Genomic DNA, 23,325 nt, shown 5'->3' on the forward strand with positions numbered 1-23,325 from the left:
GCGTTGTTTACCGCTAACTTGCGAGATATTTTACGCTGTTGGTGCCCAGCGGGAATTCGATAATTTCATGAATCATTTGGCTGTAATTTTATACGATGTATGATCGTTGCGCTCGAAGGGATTGAAAATGCGTTCTTTATTTTCTTCCGAAAATCTCTTCGCGCTTTGTACATCCGTTCTTGAACTGTTGAATGCGTTTGTTTCTTTTTCCGAGCACAGATTAAGTAGGTTAACATGCGTTATTCAACTATTTTTACGCTACTGTCACCCGGCGAGATCGCGATGATTTCATTAATTAGTTCTGCTTTGATCACACACTCATTTTTAAATTATCATTCGTTAAATTATAATGAACAAATCCAGATCTATTCAAACTAATACATGCGTTTGTTTCTTTTTTCTGGACACCGATTAAGTAGCTTAACATGCGTTATTCAACTATTTGTACTCTACTGTCACCCGACGGGATCGCGATGATTTCACTAATTATTTCTGCTTTGATCACACACTCATTTTTAAATTATCATTCGTTAAATAATAATGAACAAATCCAGATCTATTCAAACCAATAAATGCGTTTGTTTCTTTTTCTGAACACCGATTAAGTAGGTTAACATGCGTTACTCAACTATTTTAACGCTACTGTCACCCGGCGGGATCGGGGCGATGATTTTATCATTTCGGCATTAATCATCCAAACTCATATTTGCTCAAAACCAGCAAAAGAACTGGAAGTCGGAACTAAAATTGGAAAGGATATAATGATGAGTTGCACACGCATTCCAGTTGTCCATTTTTGGTCACAATTGTCGCTACATGAAAAGTTTTTGAATGCGTTATCTATTTTTTTTTCTCGTTGCGCTGTGGTCTGACCTCATATCACGCACTCGTTTCTCGCGAAAAAGAAAATCGAATGATTATGTTTAATAATCAGTATGAACATCGGAAGGTGTTCCTGTGTCTTATCGCGTGATTAAGAAGAAAACATGGAAGGAACGGTTCTCTGCAAAACGGGAAAAGACGTGGATAGCGTGAATTCGGTTTTCAATGTTTCATTTGTCGCGTGTTTGAAAGCGGCAATTTGGTCGAGAAATGGAACCTCGTTATATCCGATCAAAATGCTTATGTTTTTCTTTATCATGATTTACCGAAATTGTCCTCGTTATAACCGGAATCTCGTTATAACCGAGCTCGTTATAACCGATTCGTTCTGCCATAGGTTTACACGCAAAGGAAAACGGGACCGACGCGATCACCTCGTTATAAGCGGTTCCTCGTTATAACCGAACTCGTTATAACGGGGTTTCACTGTATATAGCATGCTGACATGGCCAGCAGGCAAAGAATGGGGTGATGATGAAAAAGTCTTAATTTTCTCAAAACAGATGAAATGAAAAGAAAATGAAACAGGGCGCTTGCATCCCCCTTTAATTTTTCATTGTAGTGGTCTGAAGCCTTTTATTTATTACCTCCGCCAAGGGGGGAGGTTATGTTTTCGTTACCGTTTGTTAGTTAGTTTGTCCATGTGCAAAATAATTCAAAAAGCAGTAAACGGATTTATATGAAACTTGCAGGAAAGGTTGAGAATGACACAAGTAACAGATGATTAAATTTTGGTAGTGATCCGAGATTTTTTTTGGAAATTATGAAGGATTTTTGATATTTTGGCAGGTAGGGTCAATGAACTTGGGAGTTCAGACTGTGCATATTTGAGGTTTGCATGCGCGCACTAAAGTGCATGCTCTAGTTTCTGCTAGGGTTAGGCGCGCCGTGCAGCTGAGGGTTTATGACGTAGCAAAGGCTTCTATGCTAGTATTGAGAAATCGGGCGACTTTCAGCACACAATGCTATAAGTACGTATGGGTGGAAATCACTTAAATCTCTATAAATGGAAGAACAAGATCAGTGGTGGAAATGAGCTGCATGCTTGGCGGAGGTCTGCGCTCTCAGAGTGCTTGTCTAGTTTATTTATTTATTTTTTTGTCAGCCCAAGAAATCCGGAAGTGGCCACAAAGAAGCGGCACAGGAGCCTTTTTGCGCCCCCTTTACGGAATTCCTAGATCCGCCCCTGTACCAGATGAGTACAAGACAAGAGTTTTCCCATTAACCTTCGTTCAGCAGATTAGCACAGCTCAAGATGCCTTGAACATAATTACTAAATACCAAGTATTAAAGACACAAGAGAGATAGGGTAATAAGGGTATTCCAACAGTAAGCTGCATCACATGAAAAAGCAGTTTCCTTCTATGTATTGTGTTACATTTTTACATAAATTTGCAAAAATTACTAATTATTGTATTGGTTGAAATATGATTCTGCATAATGCCTGTCTACCTCACTGACAATATAACACCAACAGAACAAAAGGCAATCTTGAATGTTAGAAAGAAGCAGTTTCGTGGTCCTTCTTTTGTTAATGAACATGTATAGGCCTAATCTTCATTAACATGATGAATGAATTATTGAGAAAAGAATCACAATTCGAATAAGATTTCTTTGTTCTGCAAAAAGCATCAATTGATTGGCATGAAGAATCAACCGTAGATACTTGGTCAAGAACTACAAGTAGTTCATTCCTGATCTAGCCTTACTATCCCCCCAAAACACAAATATCGGAACACGTGACAAAATACCTACCAGTCAGCCATTGTGGACGTGTTCACAGAAAACATACACAGGAATTGAACAAACATTGATAAAGGACTGATAACACTCTTGCCAGGGTGGCCGACTCTGACTTGTATTTCCCCTCCCCCCCCCTTTTTTTTTCCTGTGCACAAGCCAATTGGTAAGAAGAAGAAAGATGATGTAAAATAAAAGTCTTGAATTACAATCACTGCAGCAACCAAGGCTGCATCTCTCATGCATACAGCGGAGTGATTATTACTATCTAACAAATGCTTCAGTTGCCATCGTGAGTGTGGGATACTCTAATTGCACATGGCTGCAAAATTAAACAAAAAACAACAAACAAACATACAAACAAACATTTACTGGCTTCGCCAAGAATCAGTAACATTTAAAGAGACTCTGTAGGAGGAATATTATACTACAGTATAGTCCTAGTAGTGTTAACCCGTTGCTAACGAGCTTATTTTGTTATAACGTGCAGTTCCCATGGACACCTACCCGAGTATACTCGGGACTAGTCTTCAGCGGGTTAAACGTCACGAGTTCCCCTTCCCGCTCTCTTGCCGGGTCTCCTGTAACCTCTCCAAGAGCTCTTCTCTGGTTGCCGTGAAGTCACTGTCCAGCCACCACTGCCTCACTTCGTCCAGCACCGCACCAAATCCCTTTCCCTTGGGCACTCCAACGCCGAGCAGGTCCTTGCCGGTGACGGGAAATTTGGCAGCGTCCCAGGCCCTCAGGTCGGTGAGCAGCTGGCTCTCCCCTTGGTACTTCAGAACCTCCTCCACATACTTCACAATATTCTTCTCCTTACTCTGGCCAATCAGAAAGCAGATAAAAAGCAGGCAGACAAAAGTGAGTAGTTTTCATTTCCAAACCAACTTGAAAGAAGAGAGCTTATTTTGAAACAAAAAAGAAAAGAAAAGAAAGAGGCAGCTCCTACTGTACACTTGTAGCTACACTAATTATACAGTTCTGAATTGCAATATCAGAAAGTTATGACAGGTACAACACTTTTTCCTCAATCCTACTTACGTTGTGGTTGGCAAAAGTCAAATGACACTCAATTTTGGAAATGGAAATACATTTCAAAATATTTATGTCACACAAAGGGCTGAAGGAGAAATTCACCATAATTTACATGTGGATTGAGAGAATGCAGCGATATCAGTAGAACACATCAGTGAAAGTTTGAGGAAAATCAGACAATCCATTCAAAAGTTATGAATCATTGTAGTTTCAATGCTGCCATCACTGAATGAGTAGACTACTAGAGCTTGTGATGTCACACAAGTAGACCAATGTAAAGAAAAGATAAAGAAACTCCAACTTATATATTTTCACTTTTGGGCATATTAGAACACTTCACTTGCCTCTTTCAAAAGGCAGGGGGAACGATATATTTCCCTTAAAATATATGTCGTCAACAAGTTGAAGGAATGAGCACTTTTTCGAAAAATGAAATTTTGTGGATTTCTCTTTATATTTTCAAAATTTTATCATTCTGTGCATGTGATATCATAACTGGAGTAGTCTTCTCATCCAGCAGTGACTGCACAGTAAGTTGAAAAATTCATAACCTTTGAACGGATTGTCCGATTTTTCTCACTTTCACTGATAAGTTCTACCAATATTGCTGCATTCACTCAATCCACACATAAAATGTATATCAAGGTGAACTTGTCCTTATAACAGTCGAGAGTCATGGTCAGAGTCACATCGATAAATTACATCTAAGTGAATGCCACGGCTTGTTTTCAGGAAGCTCTGAATTGACAGTCTTAAAGGATTTGTGTTGAATACTCGATACCCACACAGACGATGATGTCTTGATATGGCTTGAGAGGTTTGCTATGCAGCTTCCTGCCCCTCTCCTGTACAACAAAGAGGGCAGTCTTGCGCTCTTCTGTGGAAACCTTCATCCTCTGCTCCATGGCCAGCACATCATTCTCATCCTTGAAGAGGGAAGAGAGGAGAGTCACAGGGTGCGGATGCAACGGCTGGCTCCTTCTGCTGACTTCATGCAGCTCTTGTAGATCGCTGCCGGATGGTAAACCTACAGCACAAAGGTGATACCCCATCATCAACTTGCCGTGAATTGGTAGACTGGTGCACAAAACTCAACAAATCTCCACCCCAATAAGTGAAGTTAGACTGTTACTGTAACTGCTAAGTTTTTGTTTGTTTTCTGCTCTGCTCTCATGCTCTGTTGGACAAACTGGCTGTTTGCCATTAATAGTAAGAGTGTAGTATACATAATTTGATACCTCTGCTATTTCTGTTCTTGGCAGTTTGCAACTATGTGTGATTGCAAGAATTGGATCATGAGAAGAGACACAAATCCTTACAAGAGATCATCCTGTTCTTTTTAATACACATACCTCATTTCTAACTGGCAAAATTTCAGTCAGGGAATATGGCTATTAGTATTGGCTTCAATCTTGCAGATGCCAAAGAAGATCACAATGATGACAGACTGATGTTACAAGCAACAAATCTACAATGTATTAAGCTGAGTGGATCAAAATAAAGATAACATCTGAATACAATTACTTTCTTCCAAATACAGAATTCTCTTCAGAAAGAAATCTTGATTGGAAATATATAAAGGGCTATTTCAAACCTGTAGCTATCAATGATCTCTTTCTTCATGCAACCACAAAAAAAAAGAAGCAAAACAAAGTTGAATTTTTCAAATTCATGAAATTTTTGTGTCGAGTTGTTTTCACTGCAACTGACTGACAAATTGCTTGACATCAAGGTATTTTATTAACGTCGTTGTTGGGCAATTTGTCAATCAGTTGCAAAAAAGTTGAATTTGATGCATACTCTACCAATGTACTGTGGAAGGTCCAAGTCATAGATGCAATGGATGAGTTCTGCGGCAAAGTTCCCCGTAAGAATCTTTTTGAGCTCCATCCAAATTCGCTCACCAGAGATCTTCCCCAATCCTGGCCCATTCTCCTTGATGGCTTTCAGGGTTTCTGCATCATGGGCATTGCTCTCTCTGGCAATACGGCCATAGAATCTGAATAAACCGGATGGGTGGAAGACAGGTACAGCTCTACTCACTGAGCATGACATTCTCTTTTTCACAAATAGACAGATCTTGTATATCGATGCAATGCTGATGGACGACTGTATGTTGATATGACATAAAAAATGCAGGATGAGACTTCACAAAAGTGACAACAATTGGGGCTTCTTTGCTTCAATATGCTTATTTCTTGAATCCAAACAATTCTTTACACCCTTGTTTAATCACACTGATTTACTCACTTAGCCACAGTGCAACATATTAAAATGTGCAGACTATCTCATTAAGATATACAAGGTTGTACATCATGGTTCTCTTGGTGCCTAAATATCAAGGGCTACACTCAACCATACAATTTTCCCGAGGTGACCTACCCAATTAATCAAATATCTGCTCAATTAAGAGCTCTTTGAGTACTCTCTTGATGATATGTAAATAAATTGCAGTCTGAAATGTAGTTACTAGGTGATAGTAATTACCTGAAATAGCGGAGAATTCTCAAATAGTCTTCTCTGATCCTCGTAGCTGGGTCACCAACAAAGGCGATGTGACACCTTTCCAAGTCGGATCTACCACTGAAGAAGTCATATAGGGTACCATCAAGACCTGACCAGGATTGAAAGAGATTTAATCTCAATGCTCATAGATTGCTACACATCACGGCAGTCAGTCCCTTTCAAAGACTAATTACAAGTGATGGAAGATATAGAATATGAGTTCAAGTCACATAGCGATTCCAAACTGCTTCAAGGTTTAAAATCTGCATGGTGTACTGAGCATACTGCATGTATTTATGGCCATTTAAATATGGCTTTCTGATGCAGTCATGTGACCATACAAATGTAGATGTAAACTAGTTTGTGATTTGTGTTCTTCAGGGCTCTGGACTTTTCAAATGCAATTATTTCGTGTGTAGAGAACAGGACATATAAACAAAAATAAATTAAACAAGGAAAAGTAGAATTTACGCGGTGCGTAATATATGTCCCCGCCGGAAGTAGCATTTTGTAGCAAAATGTACAATACAGGTCACAAATCAAGGTCAAAGGTCAAAGAAATCAAAGGTCAAAATTCTGTGTAGAAGTTTTGAAGCCCTCACCTGCTGCCATCACATAAAGCAAACGGAATCGAAATCGGGTTAGAAATGGCGGAGTAGCATTTTGTAGCCATTGTACAATATAGGTAAAAAATCAAGGTCAAAGGTCAAAGAAGCCAAAGGTCAAAATTCTGTGTAGAAGTTTTGAAGCCCTCACCTAGTGCCATCACATAAAGCAAACGGAATCGAAATCGGGTTAGAAATGGCGAAGGAGTAGCATTTTGTAGCAAAATGTACAATACAGGTCAAAAATCAAGGTCAATGGTCAAAGAAGTCAAAGGTCAAAATTCTGTGTAGAAGTTTTGAAGCCCTCACCTAGTGCCATCACATAAAGCAAACGGAATCGAAATCGGGTTGGAAATGGTGAAGGAGTAGCATTTTGTAGCCAATGTACAATATAGGTCAAAAATCAAGGTCAAAGGTCAAAGAAGTCAAAGGTCAAAATTCTGTATAGAAGTTTTGAAGCCCTCACCTAGTGCCATCACATAAAGCGAGCGGAATCGAAATCGGGTTAGAAATGGCGAAGGAGTAGCATTTTGTAGCAAAATGTACAATACAGGTCAAAAAATCAAGGTCAAAGGTCAAAGAAGTCAAAGGTCAAAATTCTGTGTAGAAGTTTTGAAGCCCTCAACTAGTGCCATCACATAAAGCAAACGGAATCGAAATCGGGTTAGAAATGGCGAAGGAGTAGCATTTTGTAGCAAAATGTACAATATAGGTCAAAGGTCAAGGTCAAAGGTCACGACTGAAATTCTGTGTAGAAGTTTCAAAGCTCCCATGTAGTGCTATCATATAAAGCAAACAGAATCAAAATTGGCTTATAAATGACAGAGAAGTAGCAAATTGAAGATTTTGATCACACACGGACACACGGACACACGGACGGACACACACACGGACACACACACGTACGGAGCCCGTTTCATAGTCCCCTGCTCAAACTCGTTCGGCGGGGACAAAAAGGACTTCTTGAGTTGCAAAATACGATTCAAGCACACAGAAATATGCATGAGCCAATTACTTCACCTGAAAGGTTAAAATTCGAGTGCTACACCTGGCAAGTAAAATTATGCACAAATGTGCACAAGATAAGGCTTTATGATTTTTTTCAGTCCTGGGGTGTCAATAACAATAAAGATGAAGAAAAACTGGAAGCATTCTTTCTGTACTATATTACCAAGTTCCATACAAGGTTTCAAAATTTCTTCCGAAATACAGCTTGAAATTGTTAAAATCAAGAAGCTCTTCATTAATTCCCATATCCGAACTCTGTGGAAGAGCAGTTTGGAGCATGGAATATCAAAGCCAGTGAAATACTAAGCGACCATTGTCATGCTATAAATATATCTGCTCAAATTGCAAAGAAATTCCACTCCTTCTCAAACACCACCCTTATCTACTCGCACTCTTGTGTCTATCCATGAGTCCAAAATATTTGTTTCTATCCACTTGATTCATGACCATTTGATGCAGACTGCAACTGACCTCCGACAAACTCTATACAAAACATCAGGTTTATTCTCAAGACTTTACTGATCTGTCTGATAGGCCGTGATATGCATACCAGTCACATATTCTATACACTCATTCACTAATTTTCTGCACTGATTCACTCATTAGCATCCCAACTTCAGACTGGTTTATCTTGAGATCTGGACTTTATGCTAATGAACACAGCAATAAATGAAATTTCCCTTGTTCTCCCCTTGTAACTATCCTTGTTTGTGAGAATTGCAAGCCCTTGCTAACATGTCTAGCATACCTGGTACAAATATTTAAAACAGGAACTTAGCATACCAAGGAACATGGAGTTGATGGTGAGGTCTCTCCTTTCAGCATCCGTCTTCCAGTCGGTGGTGAACTCGACTTCTGCATGTCTGCCATCCGTCGTTCTGTCGATCCTTAGTGTGGTTATCTCAAAGTTCTCCTTGTCGTGCATTCTGGCAGTGATAGTACCATGCTTCTCTCCCTTGCTGTTTATCATTCGGATGTTCTCCCTCGTAAACATGTCCTTCATCTGCTCTGGTGTGGCAGTGGTAGCGAAGTCCACATCTTGCGGTTGCTTCTGCAGATAAACACAGCATAAAGATTAAAACTGCTGTTGTGACTGGGGTTAACCATGATGAGCATGGAAAAACATTTCATTTCCTCTAAAACCCTCAACAAGATATGAGTGTTTTTGACCTCCCATTCTCATCGATTCTTTCATTACTTTACTTTTCATGACTACAGAATGTATCTTTACATCTGTCATTCTTTCAATTTTTTTCCAGGAGGTGAGATTCATGTTAGCTTTTCACAATTCATATCAAAATATGTGTAATTACCTTCATGAGAAGGTCTCTCACTGCTCCCCCTGCTATTCGTAGTTCGTATCCATTGCGCTCGAACAGGTGTGCCAGCTCACGCAGCTGTGGAGTGAAGATCTGGTGGAACTCCGGAGAGTCAATCCTCATGGCTGTTTCATGCGATGAGTAAGATTTCTTGTACGGAGAAGAAAAAGGAAGTTGGGAGCTGCAAGTCTGATTCACAGCTGCAGAAGACGCATGATGCGTCCTCAGAAAGACTGGAGAGCCAAGTTTTGGTGGTACTTTCACGAGGCATCTGAGAATTCTAGCCCCTGTTGCCGACATCTGTTATTCGGGACGCCTTTCCTCGCAGCAACATTCAACTTGTGAATGCCTGGAGAACGAGCTTATAATTTCTGCAATAAATTACATGATACAGGAGAACAACAAATTATGCCTCTTTGTATCTACCACAATGTATCTATGTACATTATACCATTTGCTTATTCCTACAGTATGTCTATGCTGTGACCAAAAAAACAACAACAAAAAAACACAGTACGGTATGCTTCAAATTATTGTACAATTGTGAAAGTGTCAATTCTGAGATTACACCCATTGCATTTGTTCTATGTGTAATAATTATATGCATGAAGTGAGTTTGTTGAAAAGTAAAGAGTAATGACTTTATAAATGTATCCATGCAATTAAAAGTAATTTCAGTCATAGGTCAATCAGCTTTTCATGCAGTCAGGAATTGAAAGTGAATACGCTGTATCAATATCGGCAAAATGCTGATCGACTGTCTAAAATTTAACCTCCTATTAGTATTATCGGAGCATTTAATAATTTGCTATACAAATTAAATGCTTGTCATATTAAATTAAAACAAATGCACTGATTTTTGTGACAGCTTACAACAAAAGCATACATGAAGCGAGGTTTCAGTAATCAATCTTTAATACACTGTACATTTTGTAGCATTGAAAGAAGAAGAGGAGGGTAGAGGAAAGAAAGTAGACATAGTGACAGGCCAAAGGATATAGATCTAGATTGACAGAACAAGTGAAGTGACAGACTAGACACTGCTGCTGAGACTGAGGAAATAAATTGCAAGTAAAGAGAACAATAGAGCCAACTGTATCCAGGTGGGTTTGTTACAATATTTTATGGACTAATGTTACTTAGAATTTAAACCAATTGTTTAATACTTGAATAATAGCATCGTCATTGTATACTGATTATTAGATGTTATTACATCTAGCCTATAAAGCAAGTTACCCTTGATTCGACTGTTTCCATGAATAGACCACTCTTACGAATAAAAATTCCCTGAAATTCGTGAATAAAAAATGGCGCAAATCAAGTGCGAAATTCAAACTATGCAACTACTTCCACACGTGTTCTGAAGAGCACAACAGTGGGCCACGTCGCCGGACCCTCAAAATCATTGTCACGACCCTCCTGGGTCAGCTCGCATAAGCAGTTCAATGGGTAAGTAATGGGTAAGTTTAGCCCGACCAGACGCTGTTAATACGCTACGCGAATACAGCGTCTGACCAACGAGCGGGCACCTACAAAGTGGGGAACCACAACACAACTACAAAACTTATGAAAATTTATACGTTCTTTATAAACAATGTACACGTTACCAAACGTTACTCACCTTAAGTGCATGCTTGTATTACAGAAGGTTCGTAAGTCCTTTGAGAGCCCTCGTGATAAGTCCGTGGAACCAAAAAATGATACTTTCTGGCGGATTCCCTAACACCGTCAGGGTTCATCGTTGCAGAATTCAAAATGGCGCCTTGATCTCTGCAGAAATCTTTTGCGTGCGTGCGATGCGCTGCTTGAGTGTTGGTGTAGCAGCACGGTCGACAGCGCGACCTTTTGAAAGGGCATTCAGATCATGTGACCTCCCGGATATTGGAAATGGCCTGGCGTGAAAGACGATGTACCGTTCGTGAACCGTTCACACATGCTGCATATAACCATCATTTTAGGTAAGTTATTAAATCTAAATTTCAATATTCATAGCATAGATATGAAGTCTCATTATCATTTTGTTCGTCAGATGAGTTTGAAGTGACAAAAGAATGATCTAAAGTATCAAAATTCAATCCGATCGCACGCGATCGTTGGACCCTCTTCGTGTTTGGAGCTTCGTTGGTACAGCCCTGTCGCGCTACGTATGTACAGCGGCGACTGGGCTGTGTATAGTTAGGGTAAGTTAAGTTGCATAGCAACACATATAGTCCACTTGTTTCATTCCAAGTACCAGTGAAGTTCCTAGTCCGTTTATCTGCATTGAATCTGTACAGCGTGTACACCTACAGCCACAATGGCAGCAATTTCTGAGATAACTTGAGCATTTACGAGATATAGATATTTTGCACGCCACCCGTGCCAGAATTTGCGGTATCGCCATGGTTCGATCGCAACGTGTTATGTATGTGTTGAGTCTCTCGCACAGCACAGCGTGGTACATGGAGTACCGCGCTCTCATACTCATAGTGCGATGTATACAGTTTCGCCCACGCGTGGCACGCGTGCTATTCCATTCATAGGCGGGGCGAGTTGCGAAAGTCGAAGCAGACATATGCGGTCGAACAATGAGTGCAGGCGTTCGAGACGCGCTATTTTGCTTCTGCAATTTAGGTGGTTGAAAAGTGAAGTGGGTAACTCTGAAGTGGGTAACTTGCTTTCAAGCTTAAATAAGGATGATTTGATCAGATGAAAGTGTCTTTCCTTTATCAGAAAATTACTTCAGAAAATGGAATGGCAAGTTTCCAATGAACGTTGTCATCAGATTGCCAAATGCACTGCGTTATTGCGACATTCATTCATTGCATCACACGACACGATTGCGCAATCCGGGGGGGGGGGGGGGGGCTTGTGGTGGCGGACGTGGCAACTCGGAGCTGAAATCGTGGATGTAGTATAGTGGTGACTCGCTTGACGTTCGTCTGACACGTGTTAAACTAAGGAATTTATGGATGCATACAATCATGTGTCTTATTCTCAACTTTTCTCTTCTGTGTCTACCATATTCGAGCCTTAGTTAAACTAACATTAGGCTTTGCACAGAGCATTACTATGCAGAAGATCGTAGGTGGGATTCATGTCGCATACACTGTAATGAGTATATGGGACTATTGTTTTATTTCTTGACTGATTTGACTGTCAGTGTATCGTCCCAAAAAGCCAATTCCTCATCAATAAGTTACATACTCGTGATATAGGCCCACCACGGTACTAAATATTACGGGGACTTATTTCTCTCCACCTACCTTGAATGGTGAGCTCTTTCGTCAAACTACTAATAACTGTTACAACAGTGTAGACTCACAGATATAAATAGTTCTGTGTGTAGACTACCACTAACGTCAGTTCTCGTAATAATCCTCTCAAAAGATGGCGCTATTGCAAATATGGACATAGTACATTGGTGTCCTTAGCTCTTTGCCGGGAGCTCTGATCTTTTGTACTGAGAGACGGATATGATTTATCATTTGTATTATTACTTAGCAATCACACAACAAAAGTAACAAATGTATGCGCATTATTGACAGATTTTAGAAATGAGCTCATTTGACATATTTTGTTAAAAAAGGTTATTTGATTTCACGAAAAGACAACTTTATGAATTAGAACAGAAGCTGAATCATAAAAATTATTATGTGATTAACTGTGGAAGTAGAAATTAATATGTTGATGTGAAATAAAGTGGTATGAATGTCACACTCATGAACGTTTTTAAGGTATTTAGAAAAAATTAGAAGTATACTTTCACTAAGAGAGGAGTTGGAATTCATGAGACGATATTATTTTGACAAATAATTGTTCACACGCTTATTTCTTATGTTGTTACATGGATTGTTACATGTATTATTATGAAATGAAATAAAGTTCCTCGAACGAGGATAAAGAAAAAAAAATAGTGAGAGACGGAGTTTCGTGAAATTGAGCCTTTGCAATCTCCCCCCCCCGCCTCTCTCCCTCTCTCTCTCCCTCCCTCTCTCCCTCTCTCTCTCCCTCTCTCTCCCTCTCTCTCTCCCTCTCTCTCCCTTTCTAGAAAAAAACAAACAAACAAACAAACAAACAAAAAGACAAGGAGATGCTGCTAATGTGCATTACTGGTTACAGTGGCCCAATAAGATAATGACTTAAAAAAAAGAAAAAAATTTAGAAAGAAAGAAAGGAAAGCTGTAAAGAATGAAAGATACTCTCTCTAAAGAAGGAAGAACTACTTTTGAATGATACATATTATTCAAACTGCAATGTACCATGCAAAACTTTTATCATTTTCCATTTTACTTCTCTGTGTGATATGATTGCATTTCCATTTGTTCGATTTTTTTCTCTCTTGTGCAATTAAGTTGGTGATAAATAACTTTTGCCCTTTAGAACAGAATAAAGAAAATGTGTTCACTCATGCGTAATGTTTCAATTTGTGCGGTCTGCTACCATGTTTGAAGACAGCTGAATTCTCTTTAAAGGAAACCCAAACCCAAAGAGAAATATGGATTGAGTGACATCGGCAACATTAGTAGAACACATCAGTGAAAGTTTGAGGAAAATAGGACAATCGATGCAAAAGTTATGACTTTTTAAAGCTTTGGTGTTGGAACCACTGGATGAGTAGACTACTAGAGGTTATGACAACATGTGTGGACAACAATGAATAGAAAATATAGAGGGAATGCCACAAAAATTCACTTTTCTAGCATAATGAAAGAGCATTATATTTTGACTAACCACTTTCAGAAAGCAGCGGAAATAATTCTTTCCACGCGTATGTTTCTGTCTGTGTGTGCGTTTGTGTGCTTACTTGTTTTATGTTCTGCTTCCCGAGGAACTAGTATGTCTAATTGTCTCGTTTTATTATTACTACAATTTTTACTACTCACGAGGGGACTGTATTCTACAAGTTGGCTTTTTAGCAGTCCCCTCCATTTCCGACTTTTTCTTTTTTATGATTCAGTCACATTTGTCCATGTATTTCTTCATCTAAATTATGTTTGTTGTTTCATTGTAAACAAATGACGTGCATTTAAATCTCATTTGGATATGCAAAAGTTGCATTGTAGGGCCTACTTTATTTTGTTTATATGCAATGGTATTGTCATGTTGTATACTTTGGCCAGAAATGAAATAAAATGAAATCAATGAAAATAAAAGGTGTGTATTAGGCCCTGTATGGGCATACTTCATATCATTACGACGATACATGCATAATTTTTGTTTTTATGATTTCTTGTATGGTCATTTAACACATCACACTCAAACATACATGTGGGGCCTATACGCACAGACAAGATAGGCCTATCTACACAATAATAATGACATTACACTTTGCATATTGCTACATTACAGACTCAATCCATTCTTTTGTCATAGGTCCTCACTTCAAATTCACTTCATTGCACGCGCTGGGCCATCTCTGTGGAATTCACTGCCACCTCATAATAAGACTGCGTCATCAACCGAGTCTGATACCTCAGACTAATTTAACATGACGACATATCTAAAGGGGCATTCCAGACGATTATTTTTCATAATTTCACATCATGTAGTACATAAATCGACAGCTCCATGCACGGATTCGTGGAATTTATTGTTGTCCTTGAGCAGAGACAGCAATAAACTGAAAATCTTAAACAAATTCACTGAACAGTGTTGATGACATCAGGGCCTCACATAACCCAGAATGTAGCAGTGTAATTCCATCACAATACCGCCTGCTTATACAAGTTCACCAGTGAAAAATCTATGCATGCCTTTATTATTCTTTTGTTCTGCTTCCTTGAGCCCCAACTCATGCATTCTTATGGCAAGGCTGTCATGTCATCATCCTTGTTCATTGCAATTTGTTATAAATTTTGAAAATTTTCTCATTCCTCATCCCAATCACTATAAAATTCTGAAACTCCGTACTCAGTTTAACTAATTTATAGTTGTTTTAATGTAAAAGTCTGAAAATCATCCAGATGTCCCCTTTAATTGTTTTATGGCAACTTTCTCATTTCCTAACATCTCATTTTCATGCCTTCATCTCCTTGAGCATTCACTAATATAGATTGTAATTGTTCATCGTTATTGTGAATGTATGAACTGCATACACTGTCCATAATTCACTGAATGCTTTGCATTGCTTTCTTTTCTCTTTTTTGTGCTTTGTTTTGCTTGTTTTGCTTTTCGGAAGTGTTGATGGTGATCGATTTAATTCGGGCTCTTGACGTCTTTTGGCGTCGTGATAACCCTTAACAAAGAGCAGCCGCGGCAGTCCACTACTGTAGCAGGTGATCCACAACCCTCCCCCCCCCCCCCAACTACCATGCAAAATAGCGTGTGCACACCCAAGGCCACGGATCCACCACCATCACCAGGGGTGGATCCAGGAATTCCGTAAGGGGGAGGGGGGCGCAAACAATATTTCTGGTGCTACTTCCTGGTTTCATCTCAGTTTTTTTTTTTCTTTTTACTTGTATTTCTTTTGTTTTAACAACAAAATTTAAAGAGGGCGCGCCCGGTGCGCCCGGTGCGCCCCCCTCTGGATCCGCCACTGATCACGCACCCCCTCCCCCCACCACCATGCAAATTCTAATCGTGTGCACACCCAAGGCCACGAATCCACCACCATCATGCAGCACCGCAGCACCCCACCCCCTCCTCCCCTCCCAGGGGCCCCACCTACCACCACCGCGCGTGATGTACACACCGTAATGACAATGTACGTGTGTGGACTTTTGTGGACCATCCATCCGTCTAACAGCAGAAAACTGTGTACAAGGGAAGGCCAGTAACTAGATTCCAGGAACAAATGCAGTTCATTTCTTTCAAACCTCAGTAAGTTACGAGCTTTTACCCACGCTCGGAAAGATTTTATTGTTATCTCAAGTTTGATCACGCCTAGTTAAAGGCTGAAAGTAGAAGTTAAAGTTAAAGTTTCGTTTGGAGCATGTGAACGGTCCCACATACTTGTTTATGTGTTACTGTTTGACTCTTTCATCTCACTTTCTAAGTAAAAAAAGCGAAAATGCGAAAGTCAAGTTAAATTACCCTAACGAAATCCTAAGTGTGAAGGTGTGAAGTGTGATGGGCCCATGTCTATTTCTTGTCTACATGAATGACATACCAGAACTGCTCACCTCCAGTGTCGGGCTTTTCGCAGATGACAAAGCGACGTATTGATGTAGTTAAGTTTACTACTCCAAGCAACCAGGAGGCCATCCAGCAGAACTTGGATAAACTGGTCGAATGGGAAAAGAAATGGGACATGCTATTCCACCCTCAAAAGTGTGTTGCCCTGTCTGTTACCTGTAAAAGGAAGCCACTGCAGACAGAATATAAGCTCCATGGACACACGCTTGATAACGTTATGTCGTAAACAGTGTGAAATATCTAGGAATCACCATCACATCAGATTTGAATTGGTCAGAGCATATCAACACGATCTGTGCTAAAGCTAACAAGACTCTTGGCTCGTTGCCGAATTGCACACCTGGCAATGCTGTACAAGATAACGCATGATCTCGCACATGTCGAAATGATCAAAGAACAGCTTCAACCGCTCCCTACATGTCCAAGAAGAACTCACAGCCATCAATACCTGGTCCCACCCAGCAGAACTCTCTATCACCAAAACTCCTTCTTACCAAGAATCATCAAAGACTGGAACAGATTACCCCAGGAGGTGGTCGAGGCCAATACTATCGGCACATTTGTGTCACGAGCCTCGGCCCAGGAGTAGTTGCTTAGGACTCATTTTTCGTCATTTTTGTTATTATTATTACTATTATTGATGGACTTGTCAGTTTATTGGTTATTTATTATTTATTTATTTGGATGACGATTATTACTGCAACTACTTGAACTTTTTGAAGACTTGCATAACTTAGACCTCCCCGAAAGTGACAGAATAATCAGCAAGTTGATTGCGGTTCTTCTTCTTCTTCGTATGTACTGTCCAACACCCCTTAATAGGGTTACTCTCACGGAAGAAGAAGAAGAAGAATAAGAAGAAGAAAAAGTTCTTCTTCGTTATTATTATTACTATTATTGATGGACTTGTCAGTTTATTGGTTATTTATTATTTATTTATTTGGATGACGATTATTACTGCAACTACTTGAACTTTTTGAAGACTTGCATAACTTAGACCTCCCCGAAAGTGACAGAATAATCAGCAAGTTGATTGCGGTTCTTCTTCTTCTTCGTATGTACTGTCCAACACCCCTTAATAGGGTTACTCTCACGGAAGAAGAAGAAGAAGAATAAGAAGAAGAAAAAGTTCTTCTTCACTGATGGCTTACATTTTATTTCTTTATTTTTCTGTTTTGCTTTTCATTTAGATCTAGATTCATTGTAGAGTCGAGAGAGCTCGAAAGGTTGTTCATGGGTAGGATGGGTGGGTATGAAATGTTGAGTTTTAAATTAATACTTTATCACAGTATATTAGTTTGTAAACTTACCAACCAATTTGAATTCATTCATGGTTGAAGATCAATCACATTCACACTGCTAATGCTACTGAGTGGTGTGTGCACATTAGCGAAACTGTGAGCACAGATAGTCTCTAGCGATCTGCCATGCCAATCAGTTTTCTTATCGTCCAAATTCCAAGTCCTCTCTGCCATCTTCTTCATTTTGTTCTTTCTTTATATAAGTTTAGCTGTCCTTGTTCTTAGATAGTTTTTCATCATCTTCTTCTTGTTTCCTCCTTTCTTTCCTTCATATTATTCTCCTGTTGCTTGTAGATTTTCACCTCAATGTTTCTGTTCTTGTTGCACTTCTTCTGTACCATCCTTCTTGTTGTTCTTGTGTGTATGTGTGTGTGTTTTGTTGGTGTCTGTGCAAAATGGATTAAATGAGTTTGCCAAAGGGCAATTTGAATTTATTGTACTGCCATGATAATTGATCATTATCATTATTTTGTTTTCTTGTGTTTTTTTTAATGGCATATGAAGGTGTGTATGCTCATGAATTGAAGCGGAGAAAAAAGTGTGACGATGGCGAAGAACACAACGCTAATTTTGGACAAGCTTCGGAGCCTGATGAAGAGCTCTCAGTACGGGGGTCCAATCCAGGCATACATCATACCATCATGTGATGCTCATCAGGTGAGAGTTGTTTTACATCACCAAGTTTTCCCTCTGCATAAATGTACTGTAAATGTGGAAATTTTCACAGTACATTGATTTTTGTGTATTTTGCGCTACTTTTTGATTGAAATATTGACGTTGATAGTTGTAGAAGTGAGTGCTCTCGACCTACCTCCTCAAGAAATCATGCTCTGTATTCTATGGTACATTCATTCATGAACAAGATGCTGCAGCCATAATATCGCTCTTGATTATTGTATGAATTTCACTACCAGGTGTTGATCAGGTGGTCATGATTATTTTAGAGCATCAAGTGAGAATCTGGGGAAAGTGAAATGGAACAAATGTCTTTTATGAGCCTCATCGAGAACTCATAAAATCTTGATTGGAAGGTCTGTTTTGAAGAACATGCGTATGCATACAATGTGCTAAACTAGTGGTACTGTTGTATTACATTTTGTAAGCATGTTTGTGTTTAAGTCAATTATGTAGACCTTCATACATATACGCAGTGTTATATTTCAACCCTTTGCATGCAAAGTCTTATCATGTCCCCTCAAATGTGCAATGTGCCAATCAGTGAGTTTGATGGATGATGGGAGACTTTACGTTTTGTATGTGAAATGATTTGACCTGTAGAATGAATACATAGCTGCCTGTGACTGCAGACGACCATATGTTACTGGATTCACAGGGTCGAGTGGTGAGTGTTCTGCCATTTCTTTCTTGTAATGTTACAATTTGTAAACTTGTTTTCACTCTCTACACATTCAGCACAAAGCTACCAATCATATGTGAAGGACTTTAATCCCTTACTTTGCTGAACAAACCAATTGATATTAAAAAGGAAAACAATAGCATTAGAGGGCCTTCTTGAATCTCAGCTCCATATGAGAATCAAACTTGTTATGACAAAGCATGATCAAAATCAGGTGAAATTTCCACACCAAAATACTAAAGTTCAAACAAACAAGAATTGACTTAGAAAGTTTTGGCAACCATACACAAAAGTGGCAAAGTTTAAGGAGAGTAGAGATCGTGTTCGAGTTGCGCAGAATCAGACATTATCAAGAGTGATAGAGTGTTTCAAAATGTTTTCAAAGGACTATTTTGTTTTGTTTTGGGGCTGTACTATCATATAGATGAAAACTTGTTATGGTGCAAAGACAAGTTAACAGTGTAACACTGTATTCAAATTTATAAAGCAGTAAAATTTTAGATAAGAATATAAGAATGAAAAAAGAAAGGAAAATTCAATTAGAAGAGTGTTTTGCACTTGCAGCATACAACAGCTATTCTTCTTCATACATGGTATCAACTCAAGTTAACAAATAAAAGTTATATTTTCTATGTAAAACCTCATTCAGAACAGGTAGATATTACTGGCACTCCTGCTACATACCTATAAAGCAGACATGCGTACAAACTTGTTTGATGTAAAGTGGGAACTCAAATTCTTAACTTTTTTGTCTTGGTGTGTTCAGGAACTGCCATCGTGACAGAAAATGAGGCTGCCATGTGGACAGATGGTCGCTACTTCCTTCAAGCCGCTAAACAGTTGGATCATAACTGGAAGCTGATGAAGATGGGTAAAATGCATGATAGTAAAATTGTGTAATATTAAACTAAATACCTCCCATTTCATACTATGTAGATATACAAATGAAGTACACGTACTTCATATTATCTGAATGCCTTGTCATCCATCATTAGATGTCTGCTCTTAAATCATATCTTTGTAGTTGAGTCATATGGCAAAAAAAGAAGAAAAAGAAATATGAGGGAAAACAAAAAAGCACATTCCGCGAGGATATAGAAGTGATTATGAATACTGATTGTAAAATGAATGTTATTGTAATGCGATATGTAGGATATTGTTAATATTGCTTGATCATTCATGGTGGAACCACAAATTTCATATATTTGTGAATATGAGTAAATTTCTATATTGTTCTTATGTGATAAGTAACTGTCATTTATCTGTTGCCATTGATTTGATGCAATGAAAGCTGGTGCAAGAATCTTGTCATGCTTGATAGATGACATTTCACTATTCAGATGTGGTTGAAATCGAGTCTGATGCTAAGACTATAGAGCCCATCTACATTCATGAGTTTAGTTGTTTTTACATAGATCTACAAAGGTCATATCCCGCAATTTACACACTGAGTCCAAAGTACACATGTGGAGAATAGATTGTCAACACGGGTGTCTGTTGATGACATACTGACAGAGCTCTTGAATAATCGTATTTTGAACAAATTCTGTAAGTTGAAGGTCTCTGTAGCGTTTATGGCTAACTCATTAAACCAGATGAAAAGCAAACAAACAGACAGAAAAAAATAAACTTTACTTGCAGAGCCATATTTCTCAGCATTGTGATCTTCAAAAGTCATACTTTTTGTACTTGTGCTCTTTATTTGTCTAGCCAGTTGTTTCAGTGCAGAGCAGACATGTCTTATCAGTCCAATCAGCCTATAGCTCATCATGTAGTGGCACTACCAGATGGATTTTTGTGAACAATTATCATAAATGAAATGCCAAAGCAAAAAAAAAAAGTATAATTTCCAAAAGCTATATCTGTATTTTTTTGTTAATTGTTGATATTCCCTTATTACAGAAAAGTTGGAAATGCATGGTCTCACGTTTCAGCTGCTGTCCATTTGCGAGATACCCTTGTTACAAATCTGTTGTGTTTAGATTTGAGCCATTAGTTTCAAAGTAACAAAAAAAAAAAAAATCCCAAACGCAAAAAGTGTAAGTAGTACTTGCCGTGCTTTTTACTCTGTTTTTGGATTCTTTTCTTGTATCCTCTTTTTTGTGCCCCTTTAGGACTGCCAGATACTCCATCACAAGAGACTTGGCTTGGAGAGGTAGGTGCATCTTTGTGTGGTGGTTTTGAATGCTTTAACCTGTTGAGGACGGGCTGATTTTGCTCAAGACTCATTTCACATGGACACCTGCCCGAGTATACTCGCGATTAGTCTTCAACAGGTTAAAGGGATGGTACAGTTTCGGTTGAGATGGGACTTCAGGTTTCCAACGAGTTTTGATGGGGATGAAAGAGAAAGAGAGAAATCTCTTATGAAATATGAAAGAGCGAATAATTCTAAGAGGAATTCAAAGTTTATTTGCTGAAAATCGGTTTTGAAGTAGTTAAGATATTCAAATTAATGTGATCCTGATAAAAGGTGGGACCCACCGTCTATTAGGATTGCTTTGTTTTACTCTTTTTAGCTCACCTGAGCCAAAGGCTCAAGTGAGCTATTGCGATCGCCCTTCGTCCGGCGTGCGTAAACTTTTTACATTTTCATCTTCTTCTTGAAAACCCCAAGACCGATTTTCATCAAACTTGGCAGGTAGCATCCCTAGGGGGTTAGGAACTCAATTTGTTAAAATGGGCACCATGCCCCACCCAGGGGGCCCCCAGGGGGGCCCAAACCCCCCAAAATTAAGGAATCTGTAAAAATCTTCTTCTCTAGAACCAGGTGTGATAGAGCTAAGTTAATACTATGAGTTAGTACATTGATGACTGTAGTTTCAAGTTTGTTCATGGCAGAATCAGGGGTGCCCCCCTTGGGACCCAGGGGAGGGGGGGGGGGGGTGAGGAGGGGTCCTAATGGGGCCTAAATTGTACATTTTTATCTTCTTCTTTAGAACCCCATAACCCATTTTCACCAAACTTGGCAGGTAGCATCCCTAAGGGGTTAGGATCTCAATTTGTTAAAATGGGCACCATGCCCCACCCAGGGGGCCCCCAGGGGGGCCTAAACCCCGTAAATGAAGGAATCTTTAAAAATCTTCTCTAGAATCAGAAGTTATAGAGCTAAGATAATACTATGAGTGAGTACATTAATGACTGTAGTTTTGAGTTTGTTCATAGCAGATCCAGGGGTGCCCCTCTTGGGGGCAGGGGTGGGGGGGGGGGGGGGAGGTGGATGGGAAGGTCCAAATGGGGGCCTGAATTGTACATTTTCATCTTCTTCCTGAAAACCTCATGATGGATTTTCGTCAAACTTGGCAGGTAGCATCCCTAGGGGGTCAGGATCTAAATTTATCAAAATGGGCACCATGCCCCACCCAGAGGGCCCCAGGGGGCCCGAATCCCCAATAATGAAGGAATCTTAAAAAATTTGGGCCCTTATTGTACATTTTCATCTTCTACTTGAGAATGCCTGGTCAAATTTTGGTAGAGCTGTGAATAATTTAGATTAGTGACTGCGTGAAAGGTGAACTTGCGATACTAAGGTGAGCGCTAGACCCGCAGGTCTCTTGTTTTTTTATTTCGCAGCCATTTCAAAACCGATTTTCATCATATGAACTTAGAATTCCTCTTAGAAGTATATGCTCTTTAAAATTTCATAAAGTGGTTTGTAAGTATCTCACAGAAAGTTAAAAACTGAATCCTCACCTCAACCGTTACTATACCATCCCTTTAAGATACGAACTTTTGTCAGTGATAGAACACTGAAGGAGATAAAGAGGACGAAAAGACAAAAATGAAGCAGAGGAAGAAGGAAATTCAAGTGTACTCAAAAATTGGATTTAAAATATTGAGTTGTGGGATTTTGAAATTTCACACGATTTAAGAAATCAGAAATGTTTGTCACAGCCTTGTATGCAAATTATGTGAGGTGATGATGTCATCACTTTGCAAACCTCCAATTGACCTGAACATAATTCTTAAACTAAAAATCGTTTTTCAAAAATATGAAATTGACAAGAATATTCTGTGTTCTTCTGATCTTCTCACTTCTTATTGCAGTGTTGTAATGATATAACAATGATGATTTATTATGGGGGCAGAGGTTGTAATTGCTGAATTTTTCATAACACATTTTGTTTAGAAGATTTAAGCAACATATCTGTAGGAAGTGTTGTTAGTGTCATCAGTGTTTATTTTCACTGTCATACCACTAGGTGCTACCATCAGGGTCAAAGGTTGGTGTTGATCCCTTCCTATTTAGATGGGGTGAGTATCAACCTAACATTTTTCTTTCTCCCTCCCTCTCAACCTCACAGTACTTGTTCTATTGATTTTGAACAATATCACTTCATTATTTTTTTTTTTACATATCAAGTTCTATTTGTTACACCCAACAGTGAGTGGATTAAAAGTAGCGTGCATTGCAAATGTACTGAACCTCTAGGATCAAAAGAAAGAAAAAAAAA

General features: G+C 39.1%; 2 protein-coding genes across 2 annotated transcripts in view; one reads left to right on the top strand and one right to left on the bottom strand.

Annotated features, from left to right (window-relative positions):
* Positions 1-1,317: 1,317 nt before the first annotated feature.
* Positions 1,318-9,466, bottom strand: LOC140241580 (CCA tRNA nucleotidyltransferase 1, mitochondrial-like). The gene is made up of 6 exons (XM_072321314.1): positions 9,089-9,466; positions 8,559-8,826; positions 6,145-6,271; positions 5,463-5,656; positions 4,443-4,684; positions 1,318-3,443 (listed from the first exon to the last, which is right to left on the bottom strand). Exons 1-6 carry the CDS (start codon positions 9,392-9,394, stop codon positions 3,168-3,170), a joined length of 1,413 nt encoding a protein of 470 aa, XP_072177415.1. The 5' UTR covers positions 9,395-9,466; the 3' UTR covers positions 1,318-3,167.
* Positions 9,467-18,030: 8,564 nt separating this feature from the next.
* LOC140241624 (xaa-Pro aminopeptidase 1-like) overlaps positions 18,031-23,325 on the top strand; it is a 47,462-nt gene continuing 42,167 nt past the window's right edge. Inside the window, 5 exon segments of the mRNA XM_072321363.1 lie at positions 18,031-18,171; positions 18,793-18,856; positions 19,638-19,742; positions 20,986-21,026; positions 23,074-23,125. Coding sequence (XP_072177464.1) covers positions 18,031-18,171; positions 18,793-18,856; positions 19,638-19,742; positions 20,986-21,026; positions 23,074-23,125 — 403 coding nt within the window.

Source organism: Diadema setosum, chromosome 18, assembly GCF_964275005.1.
Source record: "Diadema setosum chromosome 18, eeDiaSeto1, whole genome shotgun sequence".
Lineage (NCBI taxonomy): Eukaryota > Metazoa > Echinodermata > Echinoidea > Diadematoida > Diadematidae > Diadema > Diadema setosum.